The sequence below is a fragment of the Moschus berezovskii genome, chromosome 11 (genome assembly GCF_049115385.1).
Source record: "Moschus berezovskii isolate FMDL1 chromosome 11, NW_MosBer_1.0, whole genome shotgun sequence".
Lineage (NCBI taxonomy): Eukaryota > Metazoa > Chordata > Mammalia > Artiodactyla > Moschidae > Moschus > Moschus berezovskii.
Genome location: NC_142470.1, coordinates 69,767,064 through 69,788,462, shown reverse-complemented (window position 1 = coordinate 69,788,462; position 21,399 = coordinate 69,767,064). Strand labels below are relative to the sequence as shown.

The window sequence follows — 21,399 nt, the reverse complement described above, 5'->3', positions numbered from 1 at the left end:
AAAAGATGTCCTTTTCATTATAAGGGACTGGAATGCAAAAGAAGGAAGTCAAGAAACACCTGGAGTAACAGGCAATTGGGCCTCAGAGAACAGAATGAAGCAGGGCAAAGGCTAATAGAGTTCTGCCAAGAGAACGCACTGGTCATAGCAAACACCCTCTTCCAACAACACAAGAGAAGACTCTACACATGGACATCACCAAAGGTCAACACCAAAATCAGACTGATTATATTCTTTGCAGCCAAATATGGAGAAGCTCTATACAGTCGGCAAAAATAAGACCGGGAACCGACTGTGGCTCAGATCATGAACTCCTTATTGCCAAATTCAGACTTAAATTGAAGAAAGTGGGGAAAACCATTTGACCATTCAGGTATGACCTAAATCAAATCCCTTATGACTATAAGGGAAGTGAGAAATAGATTTAAGGGACTAGATCTGATAGAAGAGTGCCTGATGAAATATGGACGGAGGTTCATGACATTGTACAGGAGACAGGGATCAAGACCATCCCCATGGAAAAGAAATGCAAAAAAGCAAAATGACTTGTCTAAGGCAGCCTTACAAATAGCTGTGAAAAGAAGAGAAGAGAAAAGCAAAGGAGAAAAGGAAAGATATACCCATTTGAATGCAGAGTTCCAAAGAATAGCAAGGAGAGATAAGAAAGCCTTCCTCAAAAAAAAAAAAAAAGAAAGCCTTCCTCAGCGATCAATGCAAAGAAATAGAGGAAAACAATAGAAGAGGAAAGACTAGAGATCTCTTCAAGAAAATTCGAGATACCAAGGGAACATTTCATGCAAAGATGGGCTCGATAAAGGACAGAAATGGTGTGGAACTAACAGAAGCAGAAGATATTAAGAAGAGGTGGCAAGAATACACAGAAGAACTGTACAAAAAAGAGCTTCACGACCCAGATAATCATGATGGTGTGATCACGCACCTATAGCCAGAGCTTCACGACCCAGATAATCACGATGGTGTGATCACTCACCTATAGCCAGACATCCTGAAATGTGAAGTGAAGTGGGTCTTAGGAAGCATCACTATGAACAAGGTTAGTGGAGGTGATGGAATTCCAGTTGAGCTATTTCAAATCCTGAAAGATGATGCTGTGAAAGTGTTGCACTCAATATGCCAGCAAATTTGGAAAACTCAGCAGTGGCCACAGGACTGGAAAAGGTCAGTTTTCATTCCAATCCCAAAGAAAGGCAATGCCAAAGAATGCTCAAACTACCACACAATTGCACTCATCGCACACACTGGTAAAGTAATGCTCAAAATTCCCCAAGTCAGGCTTCAGCAATACGCGAACGGTGAACCTCCAGATGTTCCAGCTGGTTTTAGAAAAGGCAGAGGAACCAGAGATCAAATTGCCAACATCCACTAGATCATTCAAAAAGCAAGAGAGTTCCAGAAAAACATCTATTTCTGCTTTATTGACTATGCCAACGCCTTTGTGTGGATCACAATAAACTGTGGAAAATTCTGAAAGAGATGGGAATACCAGACCACCTGACCTGCCTCTTGAGAAACCTGTATGCAGGTCAGGAAGCAACAGTTAGAACTGGACATGGGACCACACTCTGGTTTCAAATAGGAAAAGGAGTATGTCAAGGCTGTATATTGTCACCCTGCTTATTTAACTTATATGCAGAGTACATCGTGAGAAATGCTGGGCTAGAGGAAGCACAAGCTGGGACCAAGACTGCCAGGAGAGATATCAATAACCTCAGATATGCAGATGACACCACCCTTATGGCAGAAAGTGAAGAAGAACTAAAGAGCCTCTTGATGAAAGAGAAAGAGGAGAGTGAAAAAGTTGGCTTGAAGCTCAACATTCACAAAACAAAGATCATGGCATCCGGTCCCATCACTTCATGGCAAACAGATGGGGAAACAGTGGCTGACTTTATTTTTGGGGGCTCCCAAATCACTGCAGATGGTGACTGAAGCCCTGAAACTAAAAGACGTTCACTCCTTGGAAGGAAACTTATGACCAACCTAGACAGCATATTAAAAAGCAGAGACATTTCTTTGTCAACAAAGGTTCGTCCAGTCAAGGCTATGGTTTTTCCAGTGTCATGTATGGATGCAAGAGTTGGACTATAAAGAAAGCTAAGCGCAGAAGAATTGATGTTTTTGAAGTGTGGTGCTGGAGAAGACTCTTGAGAGTCCCTTGGACTGCAAGGAGATCCAACCAGTCCATCCTAAAGGAGATCAGTCCTGGGTGTTTACTGGAAAGACTGATGCTGAAACTTGAATACTTTGGCCACCTCATGCAAAAAGCTGACTCACTGGAAAAGATTCTGATGCTGGGAGGGATTAGGGGCAGGAGGAGAAGGGGACGACAGAAGATGAGATGGTTGGATGGCAAAACCAACTCAATGGACATGGGTTTGGGTGGACTCTGGGAGTTGGTGATGGACAGGGAGGCCTGGCGTTCTGTGTTTCATGGAGTTGCAAAAAGTCAGACACGACTGAGCGACTGAACTGAACTGAACTACGGTCATAATACTATTGCATAAAAAGAGTAAGCTACTAATTACTTTTGGCCTTTGCTATGAAAAGAGTAAAAGGTACAATTTCAAGAGCAGTTTCCAAAAAAAACCGAAGTAGGGTGAAATATTTTAAACCAGTCGACAGAAAAATATGTAGAAACATGTATAAATGGTATAATTTCTCCAGAGTAATAAAACAATGTTAAACTCATTTGCACCTAAAGTGTTTCACTATACAAATTATCAGGAAATTTTAAAAATCATAAAACAATAATTATTTCTAAATTTGATAACTATGAAGTACATGTTTATATCTTTAACACTGCATAAGAAACAAACGGTGTTATGACTACTCTATCTGCAACAAATAGACCAATACCTGGCATATAATAAGCCTTTAGTATATATTAGGTGACTAATACTAAACAACACAAAAATGTGAACATGCAAGCAGTTATTAAAATATTCATAAAAGAAACACTTACCTGGTAATAAAATTTTATCTGTCTTACCAAAATGGACAGATTATGAATTCTAAGTGAAGCATCATTGTTGACTTTTTTATTTACTCTCTGACTCTCTGATTTAGGATTACTGTAAGAAATTGAAGGAATACTTTAAAAATTAAATTGAAATATACCTATCAATTATAGATGACTAAAAATAATCATATAATACATTTTTCTATAAACACTGTATTCATCTTCATTGACAGATGATCCAAAAGGACACATGATTATTTTGACATGTATTCTGTGGTTTTAATTAATATAAATGCATCTGATATTTCACAGACAGTGGTAAAATATAAGTCAGATGTTGCAGTTCATTCTCATTTTGTCTCTTCATCTTTCCTGAAATGAATAACATTTTATTTCCTTTGAATATATATACTTCCACTACCCAAAATAAATCTATTTTATTCAATAATGTAAATTTGGACTAATAATCAATAAATGTATCTTCTCACTGGAAAATGAGGACTATACTTAAGTGGGCAATGTCCCAGAGAAATTAAAGAGTGAAGTGATGACACAAGATATCACTTTCATCTTGAATAAACTTTGTAGATGTAATAAAAGCAAAGGACTGAATGAGTGTGAAGTAGCATAAGCCAAAAAAGAATAAAAGGACATGGTTACAAAAGAAATTCAATGACACCAAAAGCAAAGGCAATAAAAGCAAAAATAAACAGGTGTGACTACATCATACTAAAAAGCTTCTGGACAGCAAAGGATACAGTAAAAAATGATAAGGTAAATAACTGAATGGAAGAATATATGCACAAATCATTTATTTAATGGGGTTAATGCTCAAAAGTACTTATACACCTCACTAGTGAAAATGATTTTAAATAGGCAGAGGAATGAATAGGCATTTTTCAAAAAAAAAAAACAAAAAAACACCATACAGATGGTCAATGGGTATATGAAAAGGTGCTCACCATCACAAGAATCAGGAAAATGCAGATCAGAACTACAAAGAAGTATTACCTCATACCTGTTGGAATCATAGTCATTAAAAGATAAGAGATAAGAGTAGGTGAGGATGCAGAGAAAATGATCCCTTGTGCACTGCTGTTGAGAATACATTGGTGCAACCACTGTGAAAGTTCCTCAAAAACTTAAAAACAGAACTACCATATGATCCAGCAATCCTGTTTCTGGGTATAAAAACCAAAGGAATAAAAACAAGATTTCAAGATCTCAAAGAGATAATGGTGCTCCCATATTCACTGCAGCATTATTTACAATAGCTAAGATACAGAAACAACCCAAATGTCCTACAACAGATATGTGGATTAAAAACATATGAAATACACACACAGGTACATACACAGATAGAGGGACTTCCCAGGTGGTACCAGTGGTAAAGAGTCTGCCTGCCAATGCAGGAAACTTAAGAGACACAGGTTCAATCCATGGGTCAGGAAGATCCCCTGGAGGAGGACACGGCATCCCACTCCAGTATTCTTGCCAGGAGAACACCATGGACAGAGGAGCCTGGTGGGCTATGGTCCATGTGGTCGCAGAGAGTCGGACAAGACTGAGGTGACTTAGCATGCACACAGACAGAATATTACTCAGACATGAGAAAGAAGGAAATCGTGCCATTTGTGAAAATATGGATGAAACTTGAGGGGGGTCATGCTAAGTGAAATAGCCTAGAAAGAGAAAAATACTGTATGTTCCTCTTTATATGTGAAATATAAAAAAAAAAGTCAAACTCTATACAGAGTGAAGTTAAGTCAGAAAGAGAAACACAAATCCACATATATATGGAATTTAGGAAGACAGTAACAATGGTCCTACACGCAGGGCAGCAAAAGAGACACAGATGTAAAGAACAGACTTTTGGACTCTGTGGGAGAAGGCGAGAATGGGATGATTTGAGCGAACACTGGAACGTGTATATTACCATATGTAAAATAGATGACCAGTGCCAAGTCCGATGCATGAAGTAGGCACCCAAAGCCAGTGCTCTGGGACAACCTGGAGGGACAGGGTGGGGAGGGAGGTTCGAGCAGGGGTCGGGATGGGGGGACACATATATACCCGTGGCTGACTCATGTCGATGTATGGCAAAAACATTCACAACACTGTAAAGTAATTATCCTCCAATTAAAATAAAATAATTTTTAAAAGAATGCCAAATTCATAGAAATAGTAGAAAGACACTTGCCAGCATCTGGGGATGGGAGAGTTGGGTGGAAAGAGGGAGAGGTTGGTAAAAGGGTATAAAATTTCATCTATAAGATGAATAAGGCCTGAAGATGTAATGAAAAACATGGTAACCACTATATCAAATAATTGTAATTTGCTAAGAGTGCGGTACTTAAATGTTCTGACACACAGTTAAAAATGTGAGGTGATGGGTGTATTTATTAATTAGATGTGGGAATCCATTCACATGTACACATACATAAAGCCACCACTACGTACACTTTAAATAATTACAATTTTGTCAACTATATGTCAATAAAGATGAAGAAAATAAAAAATTTTAATTAAAGTTTGTTATTTTTTTTTAAAGAATAGGAAATTTAAGTTAAAGGGGTGGCACCAGAACAGAAGGGTATAAATTAATGCCAGAACATAGCAAAAATCTAGTTCCTCATTAGGACCAGGAGGTCAAGCTAGAAAAAGACATTGCCAGGTGAAATGTCCCTATGCAAGGGCTGAGTGCGTAATATCATAAAGCAGGAATCTAAGAAGTTGCAGGGACAGAGGACTAACCCATGATTACAGACTTTAAGTGCAGGCGCCTCCACACGAGAATGCAGAGAAGACTGACACTTAGCCAACAGAGAACAGGAACTGAACAGACAATTCTCATTCCTTAACCCCTCCCTTTTTGACACAGTCTGTTGTACTCCTGATGCCATCAGTTCCTTCCCTTATTTCAGCAATTCTTTTGTGGGTTACATTTATCAATATTTACCATATCAGAAAATAAAACAGAAAATTTCATGTTTACTTATTGACTCATTAAAAAAAGAATAAACCCATTACACGCTTATAAACACCAAACCAAAAAAATTTTTATTGAGAAGACTGGCACTGTTTTACTATTTTTACAAATCTCTTTAACATCTAGCTTAATGTTAAAAAAAGGGGGAGGGTTGATGTTCATCTTTGCTTCTGCATTCTATCTACTGTTTGTGTTATTTTGGTTCATGTAAATGAAGAAATAAAGGGCTTCCCCAGTGGCTCAGTGGTAAAGAATTTGCCTGTCAAAGCAGGAGACATGGGTTCAATCCCTGGTACGGGAAGATCCCACATGCTGCAGAGCAACTAAGCCCTTGTGCCACAACTACTGAGTTTGCTCTCTAGAGCCCTGGAATTGCAACTACTGAGCCTGTGTGCTGCAAACACTGAAGCCCGTGTGCCTAGAGGCTATGCTCTGCAACAAGAGAAACCGACACAGTAAGAAGCCTACACACCACAATGAGTTGCAGTTGCTCACTGCAACTAGAGAAAAGTCCATGCAGCACCAAAGACCCAGCACAGCCAAAAATAAATCAATAAAAAAATTATATATATGTGTGTGTATATATATATATATATATATATATAAAGAAATCAGCCTCACAAAGACATTTAGTTAAAAGTAGACAGAGCCTATGGACTCTCTGAAAGGACCCTCAAACTATACTGGGAACTACTGCTTTACTTCAACTATTCTCTTGCCAGCACTCTCAACACTAACTCTTCTGTTTTTTTGATCACATTCACACTGTCAATCCCTGACACTGGATCAACTCAATTGTGTACACTGAGATTGCCCACAGTACGAGGTGAAAAAATAATACAACTAAAACTCAGCTGAAACATCATATAGGTAGAAACAGTTAGCACCAAATCTGCCCTTTGCCATAAAGAATTAGAAACTGGACAAAACATACAAAACAACTAATTTCAGACTTTGAACAGCAAATAATACAAGACTACAATCTCTAGTAAAGCTCTCTCTAATGAAACAGTAAGTACTTTCCAGAATGAGACATAAGGAAGGGTAGCCCACGTCTCACTGAACTCGGGGAGACAAAGTTTGGAGTTTAAGGGAATTAAAAAACTGAAAATTTCAGAAAAGAAAACCAGAGATAAGGAAGCTATACAAAGAGCTCCCAAAATATGCCCCTAAGATTTTGACTAAATACTAAGTTGTACATATGTACCCTAAACTCCAGAAGGCTGAGCAGAGGACAAGTACAGAAAAGCTGGAAACTAGATAACACCCAAAGCTCACAGACTGCAGAGAGAAATTTAAGTTCTGACCAGTCAGAATAAATACCTAGAGCATCAGTAGAGTCCTCAGGAGAATCACGTCTTGCAACTAAACTAGCAGTTGAGTAAAAGCTATCCCAGAAGCTCCTTAGAAAGCTTTGCAAACAAGCATTGAAAGGCTCAAACTGGGAATTCTCTGGCAGTCCAGTAGCTAGGAATCTGCACTTCCACTACAACGGACAAAGGACTGAACCCTGGTCAGGGAACTCAGATCCCGCATGCGCATGCCATGTGGTGTGGCAAGAAAAAAAAGAAAAGAAAGGATCAAGCTAATTGCAAGTAACTTGAAAATCTGCCAAAACAAACTTCATCACTGCTTAAAGAACAAGATCTAGACACCACCATGTAATAATCACAATGTCCAACATAAAGTAAAAAATTACTAGACATGCAAAGAAGCAAAACAAATAAATAAATAATGTAATTTGTGAACAGGAAAGAAAATGGAAAGTTACCAGAAACAGACCCAGAAATTAAGTGACCATGCAAACAGCAAACAAGGATTTCAAAAGAGCTACTATGAATATACTAAAGAACTTTTAAAAAATAAACATTATGTGAAAAAAAGTTAACTATTTTTAAAAACCCAAATGGAACTTCTAAGGCTAAAATATCTGAAATGAAAAACGTGTTGTATATGTGTAACAGAAGATAAGAAACTATTACAAAAGATCAGTGAATGTGAAGACACAGAAAAAAAAAAAAATCCCAAAAAACACAGAAAAAAAAAACCAACAACACCTGAAATGAACAAAGGAGACTAAAGGAGCTAAGGGGCAACTGCTGCTGCTGCTGCTGCTAAGTCACTTCAGTCGTGTCTGACTCTGTGTGACCCCATAGACGGAAGCCCACCAGGCTCCCCCGTCCCTGGGATTCTCCAGGCAAGAACACTGGAGTGGGTTGCCATTTCCTTCTCCAATGTAGAAAAGTGAAAGTGAAGCCACTCGGTTGTGCCGACTCTTAGCGACCCCACGGACTGCAGCCTACCAGGCTCCTCCGTCCATGGGATTTTCTAGGCAAGAGTACTGGAGTGGCTTGCCATTGCCTTCTCCGAGATTAACAAAAAAGTTGCATAGACAATACAGTTTTTTCCCTAAACCACTTGAGAATAAACTGATGACCTGATACCCAAGAGTCCACACATATTTTAGTATTTATCTCGTACAAACATATACAACTATCAAAATTGGGAAATTAACAATCATATAATTACTATCATCCAATCTTTAGAATCCATTGAAGTTTGCTCCAATTAATGAGTGCATTTATAGGAAAAGGATCTAGCTCAAAACCACACTTTGCATTCAGTATTCAGAATTACAATCTTTAGTCTCTTTCAGTTGGAAGAGTTTCTATCTCTCCTTGAAATTCATGATCTATGTACTTTAAAAAGTTCCAGGCCAGTTATAGGCCAATTTTTTATAGAATGTCCTTCAATTGGGTTTGCCTGATTAAACTGTATACAGCTCATAATTAAGTTCAGGTTACGTATCTTTGACAGGATAAAAATAGAAGAGATGCTCTGATCTTCTCAGTGCATGCTAAGAGGAGGTACATGATTTCACTTTATCTCATTACTGATAATATTCACTTTTATCACTTGATTAAATTGGTACCTGCCAGTTTTCTCCATGATAGTCACTATTTTTCTTTTGAAATTATTTTGTGAAGACATACTTTGAAACTATGTCAATAATCTGATTTACATCTATCTTCAATTTATGTAGTTGTTTACATCAGTATACACTTATGATTCCCCATAATTATCAGTGATCATAATCTATTAATATATAATTTATTTTATAACTATCATAGATTGCCTTTTCATTTTGTTGACTGTTTCCTTAATTGCTCATAAATTTTTTAGCTTAATGTAGTCCTAATTGCCTTTTGTTGCTGTGCTTTGGGATCATATCCATTGATATAATGCATTTTTAATTTTTACTGAAAATTTTCACTACAAAACAACTTTTTAATTTTCTCTAGGAAGGGATTTAATTAGCTATGTTCATAAATTCCTTCCAGTTTTTGCTGTTAATATAATTTTTAAAAATATATTTTGTTAGTAGATTGCTGCTGCTGCTGCTAAATCACTTCAGTCGTGTCTGACTCTGTGTGACCCCATAGACGGCAGCCCACCAGGCTCCTCCATCCCTGGGATTCTCCAGGCAAGAACACTGGAGTGGGTTGCCATTTCCTTCACCAATGCATGAAAGTGAGAAGTGAACGTGAAGTCGCTCTACTGATATGTCAATAGTCAATTTTTGTGTATTTCTCTTATCTTTAGAAATCCTGTTTGTTGGTGCTCTTACAGGTTCTCTAGAATGTAATTTATAGTTTTTCCATATTGATAATCGATTATCCCAACACCAATTACTAAAGAGCTTATTGTTTTCCATTGATCTCTGATTCTACCAGATTTCCATGTTAAGTGTGCACGTAAATGTGGCTATACTTTTGGCATCTATTCTGTTTCTTTAACCCATCTGTCTATTCCTGTGTCATTAAAACCCTTTAAATATTACTATGGCTTTATTGCCATCTTGATTCTGTCAGAGCAAGTCCTTCTCCTTTGTTTTTGTTTTGTAAATTGTCCTGCTCAGTCACACTTGCTGTTCTTTTCTATGAGTTTTAGGATATTTATTAAGATTCTATGAAAAAGCTTGGTGAGATTTATTGGGATTTTATTAATAAAATTAATTTGATACATCCACATTAGTAAAATTTTAAAATTTATGCACAATGATCTTTACATTTAAGTAGGCTTTATTTTTTTCCTTGGGTTTTTGTTTGTGAAATGGATTTGTTTTCTATCACACTGTCTTCTTGGTCACTGCTAGTGTGTAATAGGAAAACTGTAGTTTTTGTATATTACACTTCTGATTAACCACCTTTTAAAATTTAGTTTATTCAGTTCATTTTCTTGGATTTTCTAGCTGAAAAAATGTAAGCAAATAATAATTTATCCCCTTTCCAATCATACACCTCATTTCTGTTTTTTACTTACTGTATTAACAAATAATAATGGAGATAAGAGCTATCCTTATTTTGTTCTCAAATTTCATGAGACTGCTTTTAATGTTTTGCCATAAATACCTGATGTTCACCATAATTTTCTGATCAACACCCTCCTTCAAATTAAGTTCCCTCGTAATCCTATTTAATATCTTAATTGGTGACTTTCTGAAACATCTACTTCCATGTGAGTCTTCTCATTTAATCTGTTAATGTAGTGAATATTACATTGTTACATCTTTTAACACTGAATTGTCCTCACAATCCTAGACTATTACTGCATCAGCCCCACCCCGTAGTGTAACTACTATTCCCATGTTTGGTACATCATTCTATCATAGGTCTTCCAATACTAATTGCCTTTATGCCTTTTACTTTCTTACCAGAATGTAAGCTCCCTGACAGCAGGGACCTTATCTTATTATTCTCTAAAATCAGCATATATCCTAAGCAAATGTTTGAATAGATAAAAACAATAAATGATCTGAGACCAAGAAAAGGGTTTTAAAAATTGTTGCTTACTATTAAGAGTTATGAGATGACATTCTCCAAGCTAAAGTCATTTGGCAGACTCGAGTAGACGCTCCCTACTAAGATTTGTGTCCCAAAGATCAGTTGAATAACAGAGTTCTAAACCACAATTTGAGACATACAGAACAAGCGAGAATAATAGAAAAGTAAGTTAAATCTGACTTGTGACTGACTTATACTTAAAGCAAATAATGAACAATGAATAGCCCAAAGCAAACGGGTATATAAGTGGGAAAGTAGCTCTCTTAGGTAAAGGTACCAACCAGAACTAGTTACCCACAAAAATAAGGAGGCTATATTGCAGAAGTCAGATCGTGTGTCATGGCAGACAAAAGATAAACCGCAGTAAGGTCAGGTCACGGTTAAAAATTCAGACAGCTGAAGGGAAAATCCTGTTTTATATAACTAACTCGGTATATTGTCTGTAAGTTACTGTACATACATACTGTGGCTATATTACTTAATGTATAAGAGCTTAGTTTAGTCAAGCTATCACTGTGGAGAAAAGTACATTCGTAATTGGGGAAAGACAATAGGAACAACTCTAGTAAAAATGTTAGGTATACTACAGGTACAAAAATTTCATTTGTAACTACAGACATCTTTCCTCTCTAGTCTTCTTCCATGTTTTATTTCTATTTTCCTTATTCTGTATTTGAATTCTCTTAAATTACCTCTCACCTATAACTATCTCCTAAATGATAACATTTCAACCCAAAAAATACTTTAGAGATTACCTAGTTTCACTATAAATCAGAAAATTGAAGTCCAAAGTAGTAATTTGCCTAGGCTCTCACAGACTCTTCCCTTTACTCTCTTTCAATCTTTTCAAGAAAACAAATTTTCTTGAGGTACTCAAGACCTCAATTCAAGAAAACAAAGACAATACCAACAGAAAATGGTTTCAGCAATGTCATCTATAAAATCCATGTGTACAATAAATCACTGCTCTTTTGTCTGAGCATTTTCTTGATTGTTTTCATAGTGATTAATTAAACTAAAGAAGACTCATTTCCTTCCCCTCTCCAGTTCATTACAGTACTATTTTATTTAAAAATCTAGGTATTTAATTCAGATGAAAAATATTTAAGAAATTTTATTTTAGTAGTACTACTGAAGAGGTATGTAAACCAAAAATCCCACAAATTTACAGTACAAGCCCACTGTTACATGACAATACATAATTCAGAGTATACTTTGGAATAGATGCATAATATTCCAATAAACACATGTGATTTCATTCCCACTTTAACTAATTTTATAATGTAAATATTATCTTTGCCTTCACAGAGTTGTTACCAAGTTTCTCTGTGCTCTTCAAGTGCTTTTTAACTTGTCTTAAAGTTTCTGTTAAAATTTTATGTTCAACATTACTCGTATGATATTTCAAATTTTATTAAATTGCCAGAAAGACCTACAGTCTCCTTTGCATAAAGCTCTTCTCTAAGAATTAGCAAGTTTTAAGAATTTAGAATTTTGGTTTGCTCAAATTCTTTTAAGAAATTTTTGCAGAATTATCATATATGAAACAAATCACCAGTCCAGGTTCGACGCATGATACAGGATGCTCGGGGCTGGTGCGTGGGGATGACCCAGAGGGAGGATAAGGGGAGGAGGGAGGTGGGAGGGGGGTTCAGGAAGGGAAGCTCATGTACACCCGGGGTGGATTCATGTCAATATATGGCAAAACCAACCAATATAATATTGTAAAATAATTAGCCTCCAATTAAAAAAAAAAAGAAATTTTTGCAGAAAAAAATATGTAAGTTCTGTATCGTTTCTTCAGCCTCTGAGAAAGACTGTGTATAACAATTAAAACAATTCTGAATATAAAGAACAGGAACTGTCCAGTTTTTATATACTAAGTATAACAGATGAAATTATTTTAGAAATCCAGGAAAATAGGAAATATCCAATTAAGATATGTTAGAGAAAGTATTTTGAAAAATTTACAAAAAGTACTTCAACACCTAAAATTAATCTCACTTTCAACACGGTTCTTAAAAAGACAGGGGAATGAAAGTTTTCTAGTGGCTTTATGTTTATAGATATTTGCTATGATTAACATGGATTTGAGGGATTTGAGATTTCTAGATAATTCGTAGATCCTACAAGATACTAGGTATAGTAGATCAAGTAGACTCATGAGCAATTTCAATAGAATAGTGCAATTCTTTGGTAAGAACTGGCTGATACCTAGGTACTCAAGACCTCAATTTCAGTTTCTAATCTACACTGTTCCTCTGGGGAGTTATTTTAGTAATCAATCAGAACTGTAAAGTTCCTACTGCTTTCGAATCATTGGATATTGCATCACAGTCCACCCATAAAGTTCTAAACCAGAGACGGGGTAACTGCTAAGCACTCTAGGCATGGAGTGAAAGCAATAAACTTTCAATTACAAGGCTTGGGTTTCCCATTTGATTCATGCTTAATTTGAGTTAGGGTCATACTGACATATGTTAGGACCCTGAAAACAGGCCTTTTGACCCCAAGAACATCATCTCTTTATGTGAGAGGACTTCTCTCAGGTGAAACTGCCTGAAAAGTCTTAATCTCAATTCCCATGAAAAGCTATTGGACATTTAAGGATGGATCTACTGAAAATAATGCAATTTAAGAAAATTAGTAACTTTAGGAAAAGTATTTTTTAAAAAAGAAGAAAAATATAATAAGGATATGCTACCTGGCTCTGAACGAAACATTACATATGAATACTGATTACTGATTTAACTTGCAATAAATTAGAAGGGTAGTGTAAGAAAATAAACAGATGGGACATTAAAAAAGCTAAAATCTCACCTACCATTATCAGGAAGTTAGTAGATACTGTCTGAAAGGGATAAATCAAGAAATACTAGGGTTAAAAAAAATAAAAAGAAATACTAGGGTAGGTATATTCTCACTACATTTGGGGCTAAGTGACAGAGGAAATTACTTTTTTTAAAAAAGTTAAAAATTTTACTCTGGGGAACAGAAATTAAATGTGACTATCTTAGGGCAGAGATTATAGTTTTTCACTGTGAACCTTTTGGTATTAACTAATTCTTTTAACCATGCAGAACACTCTTTTAAAGAGGGAAAAGACACAAAAAATGCTGTTTCATAAAGCTTGTTTATTTACTTTTAGGAAAAATATGAGGTCACAGACGTGGTACTCAGTGCTAGAGATTCAGAGTCACAAGACGTGTGATACTATGCATAAATAAGAAAATAAAACAATATAAAACATTTCTTCTGTAAAAAAGTATGTATTTTATGAAAGACAGAAAGGACTCCACTTCCACTGTATATTTTAAGGTTTATTTCTTTACAGGATACAGGGGTCACAGTGTAGCAATTTAAACATACTTACTAAAAGACCAGAAATCTCTAAAAAGAAACTGTATTCTATTCAGTATTCTAAAATCCTGTTTTTCCTTCATGTTTAATACTTAAAATGCTAAACAAAGATTAATTCAGAAAGAGTCATAATTGATGAAGTTTTGTTTAAGTTTTTGAAGGCACACCTTAAAAAAAAAAAGACTATCTTTGAAAAAAACCTTTTTCTAAAATGAAAGATGAGCTACTGAAAGATACACACATAATGTGTAAGGAAGTACCTTTCTAACCATACACAGCTATCTCTAAGTCAACATAATTTCAAATTGTCCATTTCCTCTTACAAGATGAAAATTGAGAGAGGCAAATAGCCTAGCAATATAAATATAGCTCAAATCTGTCCAGACACAAGTTAAATGCAACATGGCAGTAAAGGACTGCCTCAAGCAATTTCACATTTATAAATGACCTACTTATGACAAGATACATTAATTTCAATAAATAGGCTATAGTATTATCTGTGACTGCATACAGTAATTTTTAAATTAGAGTAAAAGAAGGAAAAGTTAGCAATTCTGCAACTAATATTCTAAGATTTGGCCCTTATGTAATGAAGGATTATATCCTTATTTATTCATTGACTAATATCTATGAAAAAGAGAAATCTGAGAGTTTTAATGGCTTTATGCTCTTCTACCCAGACTGCAAACCTGTTATGTATCCTCTTGGACCATCTGTTTAGTATTGGTGCCTAACAACTACATGTGCTCATGTTTTTGACAATGCCATTCTAATTTAAAGCTAGTTGTACACAGGGCTTTTTTTTTAATTTTGAGATATTTCACATAAAACAAAATGTAAAGTATTTACATGTCATCTTGAAACATTCTGAAAAACTAATTTGCATATCTAATTTCAAATGTACATATACCAGAATGATAGTTTTATGAAATATTAACTGGAAAAACATCATCACATTTAGGGTTATCCAAGTAGTAAGGTATCAGGGAACTAAGTGGTTTTAAAAAAGAAAGTATCCCTTCACCTTAGCATCTCCCCCTTCTCACAAACTCAATCATAATGCATGATGGCCAATAACAAAATGTAGTATTAATATAATCTTTTAGTATCTATAAAACATTTTCACATTTTAACTAATTTGATCTTCACAATGACTAAACAATCATTCTTGGAGAGGTATATGACACACAATTACCGCATTGAGATTATGGACACAGCCCCAACCATCTTCATGGATTAAAATACTTTCATAATTTAAGACAGAGAATTTAAGATTCAAAAGTTGAAGAAATATCTGACATTTTCTAGTTAGCCCAAGACTGAGCTAGCAGTACAACACATTCCCTTAACAAGCAGAATTAATGCTCTGATTTAAAAATTGCAAATGGAAAAAAAAAATAAAAATAAAAAAAAATAAAAAAAATAAAAATTGCAAATGGACCCAAAGAGACTAAAACTACAATATACTTAACTCTGGTTTTATCTGAATTGGATAAAATGACTAAAGATACACCCCTTACTTGTTAGAATGAGACAACATGAGCTCTTCAAATATTAGGTTAGCAGTTTTCTAACTTTTCGGTCTGAAGACCTCTTTCCACTCCTAAAAATTATTGATAACTAAGGAGCTCTTCGGAGAAGGCACTTGCAACCCACTCCAGTACTCTTGCCTGGAAAATCCCATGGACCAAGGAGCCTGGTAGGCTGCAGTCCATGGAGTTGCTAAGAGTCGGCACAACCGAGTGGCTTCACTTTCACTTTTCTACATTGGAGAAGGAAATGGCAACCCACTCCAGTGTTCTTGCCTGGAGAATCCCAGGGACGGAGGAGCCTGGTGGGCGTCCGTCTATGGGGTCGCACAGAGTCGGACACGACTGAAGCGGCTTAGAAGCAGCAGCAAGAAGCTCTAATTTATGTGTTACATCTATCTATATTTTACTATATTAGACATTAAAACTAAGAAGTAAAAAATAATTTGTCAGTCTATCTAAAAATAACTAACTCACTGTATGTTAACATAAACAGCATTTTTATGATAAGTAGATATTCTTTTCAAAAACAGTAAAAGAATTTTAGCAGGGAATGACATTCTTTCATAACTTTGAAAATTTCAAGTCTCTCAGAAAAAGAGACACAGATGTATAGAACAGTCTTTTGGACTCTGTGGGAGAGGGTGAGGGTGGGATGATTTGGGAGAATGGTATTGAAACATGTATATTACATGTGAAACGAATCGCCAGTCCAGGTTCGATGCATGATACAGGATGCTCAGGGCTGGTGCACTGGGATGACCCAGAGGGATGGTATGGGGAGGGAGGTAGGAGAGGGGTTCAAGATGGGGAACACATGTACACCTGGGGCATATTCATGTCAATGTATGGCAAAACCAATACAATACTGTAAAGTAATTAGCCTCCAAATAAAAAAAAAATTCAAGTCTCTTTAATGTTTGGCTTAGTAGAAGACACCTGAATTCTTAAATCCACTTCTACATTCAATGTGCTGTGATATATTATTTTGCTCTAAGTATATGAAAAAAGTTGACCTTACACAAACATGCAATCAGAAAAAGGAAGAGTACATTAATAGCCCTTTCAGATAATTACTAATATTCTTCTTTGATACTATCAAAACTCAGTGAAATGCTACTTTTTCTTAAAGGTTGGACACAGTCTGGAATTCGAAGATCTTATCAGTGAATTTGTCTTACTGTTATAACATTACAGTCTACTGGTTTATCTGACATGTTGAATGGATCTTTTATATATGCATGATTTCTTACCAAGCACTGGTCATTTTGAAAATACTGTGTCACTGAGTTACACAGATCTTCCAAACATTGCACATTTTATTATTCAATATTTTAAAATTACATTATCATCACCTCCAATCTCACCAGAAAAGTCTTTAAATATTGAGAAACTACCAAGTTCATGATTTCTATCATTCAGTCTTATTATTCAGTCTGATACAACACATAGTATCAGTTATCTTCCTTGAAGTGATAGGCTCACTTTATTCATTTTTGAGAAGGTGTTTGCAGAGAACTCAAGCCTGAATAACTACAGTTTGCCCGTCAGTCATTCTCTCAAGTAAAAACTGCTGCTGCTAAGTCACTTCAGTCGTGTCCGACTCTGTGTGACCCCATAGACGGCAGCCCACCAGGCTCCCCCGTCCCTGGGATTCTCCAGGCAAGAACACTGGAGTGGGTTGCCATTTCCTTCTCCAATGTGTGAAAGTGAAAAGTGAAAGTGAAGTCGCTCAGTCATGTCTGACTCGTAGCGACCCCATGGACTGCAGCCCACCAGGCTTCTCCGTCCATGGGATTTTCCAGGCAAGAGTACTGGAGTGGCTTGCCATTGCCCAGTGTTCCACAAAACAGAGACTTGCTCTGCCTTGCAACTCAAAAAATCATGAGTATTTTTTTCTTGAGATAATCATCATACCCCATCATACAACAAAAGTGTTTTAGGAATACTTCCCATTTTGTCCTTCAGAATGTAAAAAAGACACACACTCGAGTCAAGACTAAACAAGGTAAATTTTACTTTATCAAGACATTTTAAAGTAAAGCTGGATTTCCTTTTAAGTGCAAGTACATAGTGTGAAGAATATAAGTACATATATAAGTACATAGTGTGGAAAATATAATGACTACCAGCACAATCTGGTGCTACTCCACTGTTTATGCTAAGATGTGAGCAGTTTCACCCACTTTTGCTCTTCTGCCATTACTGCTTTTGCAACACAGGCAAGAAAGGCAAATGATATCTTAATATTATTATGAAAATAATTCTGACTTGAGAGACAACCAGTCAGACTCCCAGCTATCTGCTGGTCTCACTTTGAGACCACTGTGTTAGGCTAAGCAACTCCTGTTCTTGACTATGGAACTCTGAGGACTGATTATGCTAATCAGTGCCTTCATAGAGTAACAATCTTAATGTACTTAGTGACCAACCACATTGTGAGTCACTGAAACAAAAACTGTTTATATAGTACCAAGGGGCATCACCCACCAGTGGTGGAACTTTCATCCACCACCTGTAAGCCTTAAGAAAGAGTCACAGGAGTCTCTCTAAATCAGTATTCTAGGGTAGTATATGCTCCAGATCCAGTTACCCTAGAGACGCAAGAAATCTCAAACTGAGTTGATGTGTAGTTAGGTATTTTCCTCCATCAGTGACCAACTTATTAACCAGTATGGCTTTCACTCCCACACTATCAATTCACTAAAGATACTTAACCTGAAGTGCATAAATCCTCCTAGGGTAATTTAAAAAGTTCATTTGATTAATTATCAATGACATGTATCATTGTCATTTTTCAGAAGTAATAAAGCCCTTGAAAATAAGGAAAAACTTTAAGAAGTATTTTCCAAAGTACAATCTCTTCTAATTAATGAACTAAAATACACAGTCAGAAAAACTTACCTCAAGTAAGAAGTTTTAAAATTTAAGAAAATGCTTTTCATCATCAGTTTCTCTAACATTAAACAAAAATAGCTCCCATAACTCTAGGGATAACTAAGAGTACGAATTCTATTAAGAGCAGAATTCTATTAAATGATACTGGTTTAATATGCCCTTTTCAGTATACCATAAAAGTGATCCAAAGAATCACAAGCTAACTTCATTATAAGTCCACCAATTAAAGGCAAAACAATAAATGCCTATTAAAAAGGTTCTGGTAAAGTCATGCTCAAAATTCTCCAAGCCAGGCTTCAGCAATACATGAACCGTGAATTTCCAGATGTTCAAACAGGTTTTAGAAAAGGCAGAGGAGCCGGAGATCAAACTGCCAATATCTGCTGGATCATCGAAAAAGCAAGAGAGTTCCAGAAAAACATCTATTTTTGCTTTATTGACTATGCCAAAGCTTTTGACTGTGTGGATCACAATAAACTGTGGAAAATTCTGAAAGAGGCAGGAATACCAGACCACCTGACCTGCCTCTTGAGAAACCTATATGCAGGTCAGGAAGCAACAGTTAGAACTAGACATGGAACAAGTTCCAAATAGGAAAAGGAGTACATCAAGGCTGTCTATTGTCATCCTGCTTATTTAACTTCTATGCAGAGTACATCATGAGGAATGCTGGGCTGGGAGAAGCACATGCTGGAATCAAGATTGCCCGGAGAAATATCAATAACCTCAGATATGCAGATGACACCACCCTTATGGCAGAAAGTGAAGAGGAATTAAAAAGCCTCTTGATGGAAAGTGAAAGAGGAGAGTGAAAGTTGGCTTAAAGCTCAACATTCAGAAAACTAAGATCATGGCATCTGGTCCCATCACTTCATGGGAAATAGACGGGTAAACAGTGGAAACGGTGTCAGACTTTATTTTTTTGGGCTCCAAAATCACTGTGGATGCTGACTGCAGCCATGAAATTAAAAGACGCTTACTCCTTGGAAGGAAAGTTATGACCAACTTAGATAGCATATTGAAAAGCAGAGACATTACTTTGCCAACCAAGGATCATCTAGTCAAGGCTATGGTTTTTCCCGTGGTCATGTATGGATGTGAGAGTTGGACTGTGAAGAAAGCTGATAGCCGAAGAATTGATGCTTTTGAACTGTGGTGTTGGAGAAGACTCTTGAGAGTCCCTTGGACTGCAAGGAGATCCAACCAGTCCATTCTAAAGGAGATCAGTCCTGGGTGTTCATTGGAAGGACTGATGCTAAAGCTGAAACTCCAATCCTTTGGCCACCTCAAGCGATCAGCTGACTCACTGGAAAAGACTCTGATGCTGGGAGGGATTGGGGGCAGGAGGAGAAGGGGACAACAGAGAATGAGATGGCTGGATGGCATCACCTACTCAATGGACGTAAGTCTGAGTGAACTCTGGGAGTTGGTGATGGACAGAGAGGCCTGTCGTGCTGTGATTCATAGGGTTGCAAAGAGTCGGACATGACTGAGCAACTGAACTAACTGAAGGACAGACTGAAATGAAAGAAAAAATACAGTAAAAAGTAAAACAGAAGGGAAAAATAGCCACACGTATAACAAGTATAGTATTGAAAAAGATGTGATCGATTGAAAACCAAGTAAGAAGAAAAGCACAAATGGGGAGGTAAGAAATTATTAATAGGCAAGATGGTCTACAACTGGGAGAAGTAAACTGTTTCAGGGACCTCCAATTTCATAAATATGGATCACTAGTTTTTAATAGAGGAACATATGATGTAAGATTTCAGAATATTTTAAAAGTGCCTAGGAACAGCAAAGTTGATGGATAATGGGATGTTCAGGGGAAAAACATGCAATATTCAATAAAAATACTGAATTTAATTTCTCTATAAATTTAAGAATTTCATTTTTAAAACAGAATTAAGAACAAAAAACCTCTAGAGAACTATGCAAAGAAGACCAGAGTAAATAACTGTGTAATAGCCTATGTCTTCAGAATAATATGTAATATACGAATATTCTCAGATAACAGAAAAATTTGAAGACAGCACTACCTAAACTCTGAAACACTGTTTTAACCTCTATTAGCACAGACAATGGAGAAGGCAATGGCACCCCACTCCAGTACTCTTGCCTGGAAACTCCCATGGGAGGAGGAAACTGGTAGGTTGCAGTCCATGGGATCGCACAGAGTTGGACACGACTGACGCAACTTAGCAGCAGCAACAGAAACAAAACTTTAAATCCTTACAATTTATGCCATATGCCATAAAGACAGCTAAATTCTAAACAGTTAAACTGCAAAAGGAGAGTTTCTTGGTCAAGAAAGGTGCACAGCACAGCCAAAACAAACAAACAAACAAAAAAACCCACAAGCAACTTAATTTTCAGGGGATTGTTAAATCTCCTAGATAAGTTATATCCTATAAATGTAGACTTTAAAGCATTCTAAAAGCCCAAAAGAATTGTAATAACACATCCTAAAACTATTTTACAAAATAAATTCATAAGCAAAATATGCACTAAATGATAGTAATGAGAATTTAAACAAGAACACAGACACATAGCAATTGAAATATTTCTGATACAAAATTAGGCCTCACTATCAAAACACACCGCTATCTCACACATTTAAATGTTTTTAGTTGCAAGCTATGAAAAATAAAAAGAAAATCTTTATTTCTTCAGCAAAATTAAGTATTCAAACTTCACATCATTTTTCTTATAAGCACATAATTTTAAATATAGTCTGTCTGCTCAACTTTAATCTTGGCATCAATTTTCATTCTTCCTTTTCACACACTGTAACTAGAA

At 36.2% G+C, this 21,399-nt stretch overlaps 1 protein-coding gene across 8 annotated transcripts in view; it reads right to left on the bottom strand.

The window, feature by feature from the left end:
- The window catches only part of CCDC88A (coiled-coil and HOOK domain protein 88A), a 119,078-nt gene that overhangs the window by 84,674 nt on the left and 13,005 nt on the right, over positions 1-21,399 (bottom strand). For 7 of the 8 annotated variants that reach the window (XM_055401096.2, XM_055401098.2, XM_055401095.2 and 4 more), the window contains exon 3: positions 2,984-3,092. The exons of the other annotated variant lie outside the window; for it this stretch is intronic. In XM_055401096.2, coding sequence (XP_055257071.2) covers positions 2,984-3,092 — 109 coding nt within the window. The remainder of the gene's footprint in view (positions 1-2,983; positions 3,093-21,399) is intronic. 8 annotated transcript variants of the gene reach the window in all.